The 12870-nt window shown below is 39.3% G+C and overlaps 1 protein-coding gene across 1 annotated transcript in view; it reads right to left on the bottom strand.

Annotated features, from left to right (window-relative positions):
* Positions 1–2762: 2762 nt before the first annotated feature.
* The window catches only part of LOC108772746 (polycomb group protein Psc), a 13938-nt gene continuing 3830 nt past the window's right edge, over positions 2763–12870 (bottom strand). Inside the window, exons 2-5 of the mRNA XM_018538350.1 lie at positions 8420–8560; positions 7415–8001; positions 4356–5820; positions 2763–4265 (exon numbers count right to left, since the gene is read on the bottom strand). Coding sequence (XP_018393852.1) covers positions 3853–4265; positions 4356–5820; positions 7415–8001; positions 8420–8537 — 2583 coding nt within the window. The 5' untranslated portion in view covers positions 8538–8560 and the 3' untranslated portion in view covers positions 2763–3852. The remainder of the gene's footprint in view (positions 4266–4355; positions 5821–7414; positions 8002–8419; positions 8561–12870) is intronic.

Here is a 12870-nt window from a genome sequence, read left to right on the forward strand (position 1 = left end):
GAAATGTTTGCAGCAATAAAATTCATGGCTTGTACATACATTGTTTTTTTATCGTAAAAAATATTTTTTAAGCTATTTATTTAAAACCTCATAGTAACCAAATTTAATTATGATTGGACAGTAAACGCAACAGTATACATGTTGGTAAAAAATGTCAAACTCTTCTTCATGTTTTGGCACATTGACAATAATACAAATATGAAGGATATTGCAATATTGGATGAGGTTTCCTGCAAGTGATCGTAATAATATATAATATATATATCCATCTACACGGTGTATTCAATTGTTATTGAAACATTTGATAATAATGTGAAATTGATAAAATCTAGTAGTTACAAAATTTTTTGTGATAAATAAAAGATTTTTTATCTCGATCGACTTTTTAAAGTATATCAACATTTGTTATTACAACTGTCCAAAATCATCTTTCAAGTGTTAACTTTGCATAGAAGAGCCTTAAAAATTACGATTTAAACGACAAGGAAGAGCAACCGTTCAAGGAAATTTAAGACCACTTGAAATAATTTCTTATCGAATACGCATTTTTATTTTTCAAATCGCAATTATATATAGTTCGTTTCGCGTGTATGAACTTGCTATATATTTTTCAATGTATGTGTTATGTCAGAGGGATTATACATCGACTATATCTTATATCGTAAACGCATGTGGAAGTAAAACCGGCTTTTACGAATGCTCCCTGCATTTTATCGTTCGCCGCAGCTCGCACTTTGGAATACAGCTGTTATGCGTACAGAATATTTTTGATGGTTATAAACAATCTCTCAGTGTCAAGATTAATAAACTTTAATTTTGGCATAGATTACACTTGAAAAGTTTATGCTAGCTGATGTTATAGTTTGCGATTGGTCATCTTACCCTCAAATTACTGAACTTTAGTCGAGATTATTCTGATTGATGGCCAGTTATTTTCTTCTACAATATATGTATAACCATCTACTTAAGAGAGAGATACTGGCATCTATTCTTTGTTACAATATCCCGTATTCTGTTGTGTATATATATATACATATATTAGTATATGTATACTATATATGTATATAGCAAGAGTATAGAAGCAGAACTCATATTTTCAATATTTCCCCAAGATTCTTTATAAAATTGAAAAAGCATTGTAAATATAGAGATTTGGATCACTATAACACAAACGTTTCATCTTTATTATTGAATTAGAAAGGCTGAACGCTTATATTACTTCTAATTCAACAGCGAAGGAAAACCTGAGAATACCAACTTTGCTTCTATACGTCGAATGTAAACGTATTACGCTACGAATTATCTTAATACGCAGGAATTACAAAACGTGCCTCTAGCTCGAATTCGGTTAAGAATTAAATAAAACTCGCTAAAAACATCCTTATTATTCCAAATGGCGTGAATTTGCAATTTGTCCGCCACTTATTCCGCCAGTTTAAGGCTTATGCGCTTGTCAGTCAAAGAACGCACTACTTTTTTGGTCGTCGTCGCGCATTAATTGGAGTGCGCGGTCACAATTCATAACGATACTTCTACAATCTGATTTTGCAACAAATATTTTTTTTTTTATAAATTTCACAAAAATGTGCTGTTATAAAAACATCTCGTCTCTCTGACATCTATATATGTTACAGAGTCCCGCTTCAGGGAATCACAAATCACGCGTATGCGACTCGTATGAGTACGTATGAATACTATCTACTTACCTACCTTTTATATCTCGACACTGCTAATTCGCCGAGCGATAAATCGATTATACGTTTACGTTAAACTAAATTGCACTAATACATTGCACGCGTTCTCGAGTGTTCTTTGGCATCTCTACAAATTATTACATATATAGATATATTTCGCTAATCACAAGTTCTGAGAGAAAAGGAAAATTTGTATTCGACACGGCAGGCCCGTACGTATAATTATATTAAAAAAAAAAATTACTTGTACGAGTTCGAGTCTCGGGTAGATTTCCTGAGAATGACGTTCGTGACACAGAGAGTAACATCTGGTGTGACACAGACGAACATAATCAGATTCCATCCATGCAATTTTTTAATCGCAGGGTAACGTTTATATTATTTATGTCTTGGAAAACATTAAAATAAATTATATATATATATATATAAATAAATTATATATATACATTTTCCAAATATTTCCAATATTTTCCGACGAACGAACGTTTCAAAAAAATTCCAAACATGCGCACGCACACACATGTACACATACACACAATTAAATCAACAATTAAACAACTAAATCTAATGTAACAGTGATAAACATAATAATATACACTATAAAGTAAAATACCACTAATACCACAAGGAACTTTTCTGAACTAAAATGCATTTTTCCTTTATAATAAAGATATTTGATAAATATAAGACTTTAAATAAAACAATACGTAACAAAAATTCAAAACTATAGATACGCTCAGCTTATTATTGACGACTTGACGAGAGATCTACTCGGTCATAATAAATATTAAACTCACTAGAGAAATCTTTGAGTGCTCGAACCCGTAGTTAACTTTCTGCAAATCGAAAGTTGCAGTTTTAAAGAAGGAACAACGGGCGACTGTGTCTATTATCACTCGTTTTGCTATTATCATTCACCACATCTCGACTTATACATCAAACACACACACAAACACTCTAATTATATCTGGATTAAATATTAGGATACGACTTTGGGTAGCACCACGATTGAAAGCGCCGACCTGTTCATACGGAAAGCTATTAACATATTCGCGAAACTTTCCCGTAGCGCCAAAACACAGCTCCGTATGGGTCGACGCTTTCAATTGTGGCGCTGCAAAGTCGTTCGTCTGTAGGAGCCCTTTATCAGACGTCATAGATTTCCACACTACAGAGTCCATTTGTCAAATCGATCCGTTGGTAACCATAGAGTTTATATGTAGATCGTGACACAGGTCAGGTGTATAGTATTACTGCAGTCGTACGTATAGTTTTGATATCTCCAAGTAACAACAATTCGACGAGTGGCCGACGAGTGTGGTTTCCCTTACCTTTCCCTCCCGTGCAGAAAAATAAGACGTGCCGCGACGGCAGTAATTAGATCGAACGTAGTACGTAATTTGTGCGCTTTTACGTAGTAAAAATAAAATCAGAGCTCTTTATAATTCGAGTAAGATAACCGAATACTATATTTGATTTTGTCGTGGTAGAGCAGTGAAGTCTTTCGTCGCGTATCAGAAAAGTTTCAATGGATTCAAATGATAAATTTCGCGACAAATACTTGCTACAAGTAATATAATTCAGTTACATGGAAATTTCGTCTCTCGCGACGCTGCCACTCAATGTCGAAATTTAACTCTCTACTGTCAACAATGTGATGAAATTTTCACCCTCTGTTTACAATCTATAGGTCCTTCAAATTTTACCGTAGATTTTTATACTGTTCTGGACTTTATAAAAATCTGAAAAAATTTTTTACATACTCGTGAAAGCTTCAGCAAGCAGTTTTTACTATCTTAGAAGTGAGAGTAGTTCACTTGCACACTTGTTACAATTACCCACTGCCAATAACAGCGACTTCGTAGGGGATTCTTTTTATTTTCTTTTTTGTTCTTGTTGTTGTAATTGGTCTGCGCGCAATTGATCTCGTGTGCAATCGATATACCCCCGTAGAAGTTGGAATGTCTTTTACTTATTTTTCACAGATTTCAATCGATCTATCAGAATTCACAATCAAACACACAATCAACTGTACCTTTAAAATCCAAGATGCCGATGGAGAATTGACGATCGTGATTTTTATATTACAAGGATAAGGAAGGAATGAATAGAAAAAGCAGGGAGTAAGGTTGTATCAGCGATAAAAGATACTTGGTCTCTATGGCTTCTGCGCGATATTGAAGTAATTGCGATGAAACAACTTTTGATTACGATATTGGGAGACCACGACTTGAGGATTCGGGATGTGGCGGACACCGAGATTGGGCTTGCTTTTCATGCCGAAACCGGAGATACGATGATGCGGCTGTGGGATACGTAAAGCGACCTTATTGGAGGCGACGTTGGTGGAGGCTATAGAGTCTACCGTCGTCGATTTGGTTTCCGTGCTACCCATGCGTGACACCGCGACATCCGAGAGAGTCTTCAAATTCGATTCTTGTTGTCCTTTACCGCGTTGCTGTTCCGCCTCCTTGGATTTGCGGACGACGTTGCCGAGGACGGTGCTCGCGGTAGTGGGTCGCGTTGACGTCTTCGATAACGGCGATAAGGACGAAGACGAGGAAGAGATAGGAGAAGATAATGATGTTGAGGAGGAGGATGATGAGGAGGACGAGGAGGAGGAAGAGGAGGAGGAGGAAGAGGAGGAGGAGGAGGAGGAGGACGAAGACGACGACGACGAGAAAGGTGGAAGATGGTTGCCGCTGGGTAACGTGGCTGAGAGATCGAGGACGTTGTCGTCAACGGTGGTACCACCGCCGCCACTACTGAGGTCTAACGGCGTTTCATACTTCGAAACGACATTCGACACTATCACGCTGGTCGCGGCAAAGCCGGAAGATTTCGCGATGTGTATAGGCGTCAACGGCGGTGGTTCCTTCAGCTTCGGCATGACGGGCACAGCCACGGGCGGCGCGGTAGACGCGGGAGTGGCGACGGTCACAGCAGCGGTGGCGGTGGCGGTGGCGGTGGCGGCTGCGGCTGCGGCAGTGGAAGTAAGAGCGGACGCTGGCGTCTTTATGACGGACGGCGATAATTCCTCCTTCTTGGAGATAATGGTTTTGAGGGCGTCGCGCATCTTCTTCTCCGCCAGCAAGCTTCGCACGCGATTCGCCTTGTTTTCGCGCAGCTGTTTCTCCAGCTTGTCGTGATTCAGGTTGCCCGCCTTGTCGGCGTTGCCCGCACTCGACTGCGCTCGTTGCTTCTGTGCCGTTCTGTCACCGCTGGCCTCGTTGACGGCTACCAGGCCCAGTCGGCGCAGAATCTCCTCGTCTTTCTTCGGTGTCTCCCCCTCGTCGCTGCTCTCCGGTGTTTTCGTACGTTCCACCATCTCCTTGGTACTCTTTTTCACCGTGGTGCTCTCCTTGGTGAGCTTGCCTTCTTCGTTTTGATTGTTTATGTTCTGCGCGATATGCACGACCTCGTCGGGTATGCTGTCGATGATATCCTCGATCGTTTCTTCCGGCTCTGGGACGTACTGTCTGAAGGGCTTGGTGTCCACGCGAACCAGTGGAATCGTCGGCGATCGCTGCCGCAATGCAATCGATTTCAGCTTGTCGCGTCTAACTGCTCGCATCTGTAACAGCTTCTCCTTCGTTTGACTGTTTCCGCTCCCACTGCCTGTCGCCCCGGAAGTGATTCGCGGTGGACACGGCGTCAGACGGACCTTCAGCTTCAGGAGATCCTCGCGCGGCACTGTGGTGATCTCCGCGATCACCCGTTTGCGCCGTTTACGTCGCTTCCGATGTTCCAATCTTGGCATGCTTCTGTCCTTGCTCCTCATTTTCTCTGGCGACCGATGACGATTGCTCGTCGACAGTTCGATAGCCGACGGAGGGTCCAGGGTACGCATAACGGGTGTCACCTCGCAGCGTGGTTTTTTCGTTTTTATCTCTTTGTCGCGAACACTGACGTTCGTTTCGAGAGCACGAGGTGGCTTCGTGTTACGAGTTTCCGCTTCGTGCACGCGATTCGGTTTGGGACTGGGTGGTGGGGTCGGTGGTCGCTGTATATTCTCTATCACCGGTGGAACATCCTTGGTCTCGTTGTTCTTGTATGCGGAAACTTTCAAGATCGAAATCACCTCTTCCTTTCGCAACACCCGGTAGAACAGCTTCATTGGCGCCTCCTGCAACAGACAGAGTCATCGCGCCGCCTTTCATAACGTGCACATCGCACACCGAATAGCCGTATAACGTAGGCTTATAGGTTCGGTTATAACAAATGAAAATTTATAGCTCTTGCTACTTGGCAAGTTTATTTATTTTATTACCAAGGAATTTCTCCAGAGTACTTTTCTCTCCAAGTAGACAATACTTCTTTTTGAACATAAAGCGACGATTTAACGATCGTGCGATTAAGTATCGAAATGTTGCCGCTATATATACATATAAGATGGCACGGAATTGCGATACCGATGGCAATGGTACAGTGTTTTTTGCGCAATAGCTCTTTAGTAAATGAAATGTTACGACTAATTAAAATGCAACGAATAAATATCCTTAATCCTTAAGTGGAAAATTACGCAGGTATGTGTTAACAAATACGTTTGTTTTTTTTGGATAGATTTTAAATTTAAAAAATATTATTATAAATAATACGAAATAATATATATATATATATATATACATATATACAGGGAGGGGCATTTAAAACAGGTCACCTGAATAACTCGCTTGTTTTTGACAATAGAAGAAAAAGTGTCAAACAAAAGTTGCTTGGTTTCGAGGGGCACGTAATGTGATGTCAATAATTGTTTTTTTGATGGAGGCGCTAATAAGATATGAAGGTCACCTCCACTTTTTTAAATGGAATTATGTATTTTTTTTTAAATAACGTGATTTCTCTAATTATTTTGCATATAAAAGTATCAAGGTAGAGATACCAAAAAACCAATAGTTTTCGAGATATTTTACACTTTATTTTGATACATATTGACACAAAATGTTAAATAACTCGTAAACTGTTGACTTTTTGATTATCGTACCTTAATACTTTTGTGAACAGAATAATGAGATAAATCAAATGGTGTAAAGAAAACACATAGTTGCGTATTTAAAAAATTATCCATTTTGTATACATATTTTTTTTAAAGCAACTATGTGTTTTCTTTACACCATTTGATTTATCTCATTATTCTGTTCACAAAAGTATTAAGGTACGATAATCAAAAAGTCAACAGTTTACGAGTTATTTAACATTTTGTGTCAATATGTATCAAAATAAAGTGTAAAATATCTCGAAAACTATTGGTTTTTTGGTATTTCTACCTTAATACTTTTATATGCAAAATAATTAGAGGAATCACGTTATCTAAAAAAAAAATACATAATTCCATTTAAAAAAGTGGAGGTGACCTTCATATCTTTTTAGCGCCTCCACCAAAAAAACAATTATTGACATCACATTATGTGCCCCTCGAAACCAAGCAACTTTTGTTTGACACTTTTTCTTCTATTGTCAAAAACAAGCGAGTTATTCAGGTGACCTGTTTTAAATGCCCCTCCCTGTATATATATGTGTGTGACACTCTTTTATCTCTTTTGTGTAATATAGAAAAATATAGAGAAACAGGAGGAAAAGCAACATTTAGGCCAAATCAACTCGAGTACTGAAAAGTTATTAATGCAGATTCGATTTGTAATGTTAAATCATTATACTCGATATCGTTGTGATATATCTATGATAACGAAGTCGATATATACAGAAATATGTAAACTCACCTTCTTCCATCGAAATATGCAAGCGAGATCTAAAAGTGTCCAAGAGGGATCCAGCGAATACATGTTTAACTGGTCGGGGTGCTGCTGCGTTTCTTCGTGTTTTTGGTATAAAATTTTTATCCTATTAACGACACCGTTGACGGTCGCGTTAGCCTCTTCCCAGCCTCTTTTCAGCATCAGCAGCCTCACCAGATGACGCACTGTCACAGCGGCCGGGCACTTGAGATACCTCGTGCTACCGCTTCTCGCACCTTCTTCATCCTTCCTCGACGAGACGCCGTCTTCTTCTTCCTCCTTCGGCGTCTCGTCTTCCGCGTCATCACCTAACTCTTGCAAGCTCAAACTGACGAGGTCCTCCAGGGTGAGATCGAGAGCACCCACGGGCGGTGTCAACGGCGGACATTGCGGATTCACCAGACGGAAATGGCATCTACGTTCGAGCTCCGACCGGAAGAGCCCGGGCACCGCAAGGTACACCAGCCGTTGGAGCCGCGCATCCGGCAAGAGGGGTGGCGACGTCGCGACGTTACACACAGGACACGCACGGGCGCCACTACTCAGACGTCGAACGATGCAACCTCTGCAAACTGATGACGATTCGCGTTCACGAAGAGGATGACCACTCGAACCGATTTAACAGATCGAATTAAATCGAGACATTTAACATTTTAATAACCGATAAAGTGATAATGATTGAAAAAGAATAACGTGCTAACTTTTCTAGATTTGAAAAAAGTGTTGTCAAGAATATCATATGATTCATGTATATGAGTGCAGAGACAGAGATGAATACACAAAATAATTTTATCATTATTGTATCGGTTGTAAGTTACAAAAAAATATCACCTGCTGCGTTTAAGAAAAGTATATCTTGAGAAAGAGACTAAGAAAATTGCCAAAATAATAATTCCGAAGACAAATTCAACATTATATTTGTTTCTTATTTTTTACAACTTGACCGCTTGATAATTAATAACAAACGATCGTGCTGAGCGAAATACTAACAGGAGTGCAGACATTCCACAAGAGTCGTAGCGTCTATGAGGTATCCTCTGCATAGGGGGCACACGATATGTTCGTTCAAATCTTTGACCAACGGCTTTTTCCTCTCCTTTGCCTCCATGTTGTTAACCTGTGCTGAAACAGCTGTGCCAATCGATTGTTAATCTATATAGTGAACAATACAGCTGCCGATACAGTTACGAGTTATTATATTGACACACATATACACACACACGTTCGATAATTACATTTTAATCTTTAATTCCGTGTGTTGTAGAAAAAACCATCATGGGTCTTTTCTCAATCTTATTATTCCATATCGCAATGGAAATTATTTTCAAACAATTTTTTTGTAAACAAGACAATTATTTTACAATAATTACAAAATATTTTTTATATATAAAATACATAATATAATTACAAAAATATTTTACAAAAAATACGACAAATAACTCGAACTAATACACGAGACTGTACCTCTTACATTCGTTTAACGTTCTAAATTTTTAATATAGCTTTATAATACGTTCATATAAATATTTGACGAAGGTATGGTTTTTCAACGAAATAGAACGAAAGTGAAATGTACATAAATTAGATTCTCTGGAACAAAGTGTGAGAAAGGTATAGACTTATAGAAACAGGATCTTTTTATTTTCCAGAACGAGCTAGTGCAGTCTACGCGACAGCTTAAGAATCACCACGACGTTATCGCGGTGCACGTCACGGCGACAAGATGCGTAAAATAAGTATATAAATCAGTAGCGCGAGCCGCTGGCGATGCATCCGTGGAAACACGCAACGACACTACCTAGCAACGCGTGCTCGCGGTGCATTCCCGTTGCAGCGCCACGCGAGACGCTGACGCGGCGTGGCCGTGGCGCGGCGCGACGCCCGCATGCGATGAACGCGGCACGCGATTTCCATGCGCATCGGCGCACCACGCCGACGTGCGTGCTGGGCGAGACGTGCGTGGACAAATGCCCCTTGCGAGGGGGAACCCACACGTCGGGGGAAGCCGGGGGAAGCGTGCCGACGAGAGGACTTTAAGGTCTATCTCTTAAAGGGGATGCTTTCTCTACTCCGGCGCGGCTCCCTTTTTCTCTCCTTCCTCTCCCTCCCTCCTCGTCCGTCGCCCATCCAAGAACCAGTGTGATACTTTCGAGCCGGTAAACACGCCGGAGCTCAACGAGCTCGGCGCGGCGTACAGGTGTGTAAGTGCGTGTCGCTGTGTACGAGTTTCGTCCGTGCGACCGCGCGGTTTGTGCGGTTTTATATGATGCTCGTGTCACATCAGTGACGAGAATATAGCTAAAGGCTCCGTAGCGTATAAAAGAAATGCAACACGATAATCGCAATCGAGTATTCTCCTCGAGGTAACCTATCATTTTCAAGAATACCACACGCTTGTTAACAATTGCGATTGTTGCCAACTGCCTTTCTTCTTTTTCTTTTACCTGCCAAAGTGAGACTCCCGGTTTTCGTAACGCGTTGCTGGAACCGAACGAGAGCAAAAGCGACGAACAGTAACGAAGACCCGCGAACGAAAAACAGTATTCTAAATGTAAATATTAATTAACGGTCATTACTAATTAATTAACACAATCATACATTATCATTAAATTAATATTATTTGTAATTATGTACAGTTATCATGAATATTACATTAGATCACAAAACAATAATGGTAATGATAATTGTAAGCAAATAAAAGTGGCATAATGTGACTTTCTCGAAAAGCGCAACTATAGTATAGTCATCGTAATAAAATGTACATAGTTATCTCCATATCGGCAACAGTTATTTAAAAAGAGTATAGGAAAAATTCATTTCCATCGTTTCCCGACTCATTTTTTTATTTCTTACATAGTTCACTCACGAGGTTCTAACCACTTTGTTTACTCCAACGTCGCTAAGTGTAACAATTATTCCCGTTGCGCAAGGTCGCGATGCGCAGTTCTGAAAAATAGTTTCGGTGAAATAGTATAACACGCTAAGCCGACTGGCTATACCGTGCGATGGCATAACGATGTTGCGGTGGGTTAATGAACTTTTGAAAACGAAAGTCGACCACCACCATATTATTTGTGCCCTGTTGGTATAACGTTAGCACGTCAGGCGTATACGAATCTGTGCGAAAGAGATTCCGGTCTGTGAATGATCCGCTAAGGTTGGACACGCAAGAGGAGGGATGAACATCTCTCTCTCTCCTTCGCTCATGAGCGAGAGAGAGGGAGAGAGAGAGAGAGGATACGGGTACCAAGCCCCGGAAAACGTTCCTCACATGCCGTGACTCGTCAGAAATCGAGTCACGTGTCATCGCTCGCGCTGGATAAACAAACTTGCGAGGTCAGACGAATTCGGATCGATCCTCGAGACTTCGGTGTTACCTATCGCGAAAGAAACGATCCGCTCGCATTCTATTTTTCGACCGATCGAAGAAGCGAGGAAGGATGTCCGGTCGAGAAATTCTGGCTCCACGTTTAATGTATCCAAGCTGAAGATGCCAAAAGCCGAATCGAAATCATTTTCTACCTGCAGTTTTGTGATCGGTGTGCAATACATATTATATAGTATTACAAGTTTCAAAACAGTAGATGGATAGGTAAATCAATTACATAATACACAAAATTTTATAATTAATGTAGATTATATCGTTCTCATCTCTCTCTTTTTTGTAAAACTATTTTTTTTGTATTTATTAGCTCCGATTGAATTGGGCATCCGACAATGTTTGAAAATTAAGCGACATATGTAAAAAAAAAACAAATACTAAATATTTCGCTGAATATTTCGATGAATTTTGAAATATTTCGATAAATTTTTGTATGTAACAAAAAAATATATTCTTTAGTAAATTATTTATATTTGTGTTAGCTGCTTTTATTATAGAAGAGATGATATTTTACAATACGATGTATGTATACATACACATACATATATGTATAAAATCGATATTTATTCCAATAATATTTTACATTTAGATATTTTTGCATTTTTTTTTTATGTTTAGGCATAAAAACGATCCGTATTCCAGATTACTAAAAACGTCTGTATTTGGAAAGAAATCGTAAACATCTGATTGCATTCAAAATCACGATGCGAAGGGACATTTTTATATTGTGAACAAAATTCTCAGTCGGGTCGAGATTTTGAAACGAGAACTAAAATGTTTTTAGAGACAGAGTGGCGATCGATATGAAAAACTCTCGGTTGATATGCAAAAATGCGTCGTATCCGTTTTGTGTATAATGGTATCAAATATTTATTCACGTACACGAAAAGAGAAAAACAAGAGATTAAACGACATAAAGGTGATCGAAATATATTTAAAATGTTTGTTTCTCGATATACGTGTAGGTAACATCAACGAGAACGTACGAGGAAATGAATAATCTTTCTTGCAATATCGAATAAATTGTTCGCATTTCACGTTTGATAAAATAGATTTGCCAGATATGCCGATAAATCGTGACTAAATGCACTGTAATGAAGTGGATTATCGGTTAATTAATATACTTTCTATAAGATATAATATATTTCCAGCTTTGTCAAATTGCAACGTTAATGTGCCAAAAGTTTATTTTTCTAAAATAAAATTAACTTGAAATTGAAATAGAATGGATTTAATTTTGTGCGCTATTACGATTACATTTCAACATCGTGATATATGGTATGTATTTACATTTAGCTACTACAAAAGGGAAACGACGTAGCGAGTAAAAAAAATAAAATTGGATATTCTGTAAAACCAGCTCGCCACTTCAAACGCGAATATTGGACAAAAATGTAAGCGATAAATCACAGATATTGAATTCGCCTAACGTTAATTTCATTTTCACGTGAAATTTCATCAAATAAAATAAATTGCTTACATCCGCACTGGCGATTTGTGTCTTTCAATGTTAATATAACAAATATGATAAATGAAAAATAATATGTCCAGGGTGTAAGCACGTAATGAATCTTTTTCATCTCCAACGTTTTACTGCGTCACATCCTCGCAACGTGATAGGAAAATTAACGCAATAAACATGGGAAATATAATACATCCTGCACGTTGCCTATAGATTATTTTTCATACTATTCTCTTAATACAGAGAGATATCGCAGAGCTCCGATCGACTAACGCATACATAGTCACGTGGATACATATACTATAGTATAGATGGAAGCGTCTTTATTATCACTCGTTAAGATCCAAAAGTGTGACGTTTGAGGTTTGAGGTCGCGAGTGTGTCTTTCGTCAGGTGGGACATATCCATGGCTCCCCTACTACCATTCCGGAGTAGCGCATATTACAGCACCAAGTATACAAACACACACCATAGAACCGCACATCGCTCATACCGAATTGGAACCGCGCGCGGCGTGTCACTCCGATTCATGCATACGTCTCTTCGAGCATCGCTCTGTAGAGAGAAAGAGAGAGAGAGAGAGAGAGAGAGAGAGAG

Source organism: Cyphomyrmex costatus, unplaced genomic scaffold (genome assembly GCF_001594065.2).
Source record: "Cyphomyrmex costatus isolate MS0001 unplaced genomic scaffold, Ccosl1.0 scaffold193, whole genome shotgun sequence".
Taxonomy (NCBI): domain Eukaryota; kingdom Metazoa; phylum Arthropoda; class Insecta; order Hymenoptera; family Formicidae; genus Cyphomyrmex; species Cyphomyrmex costatus.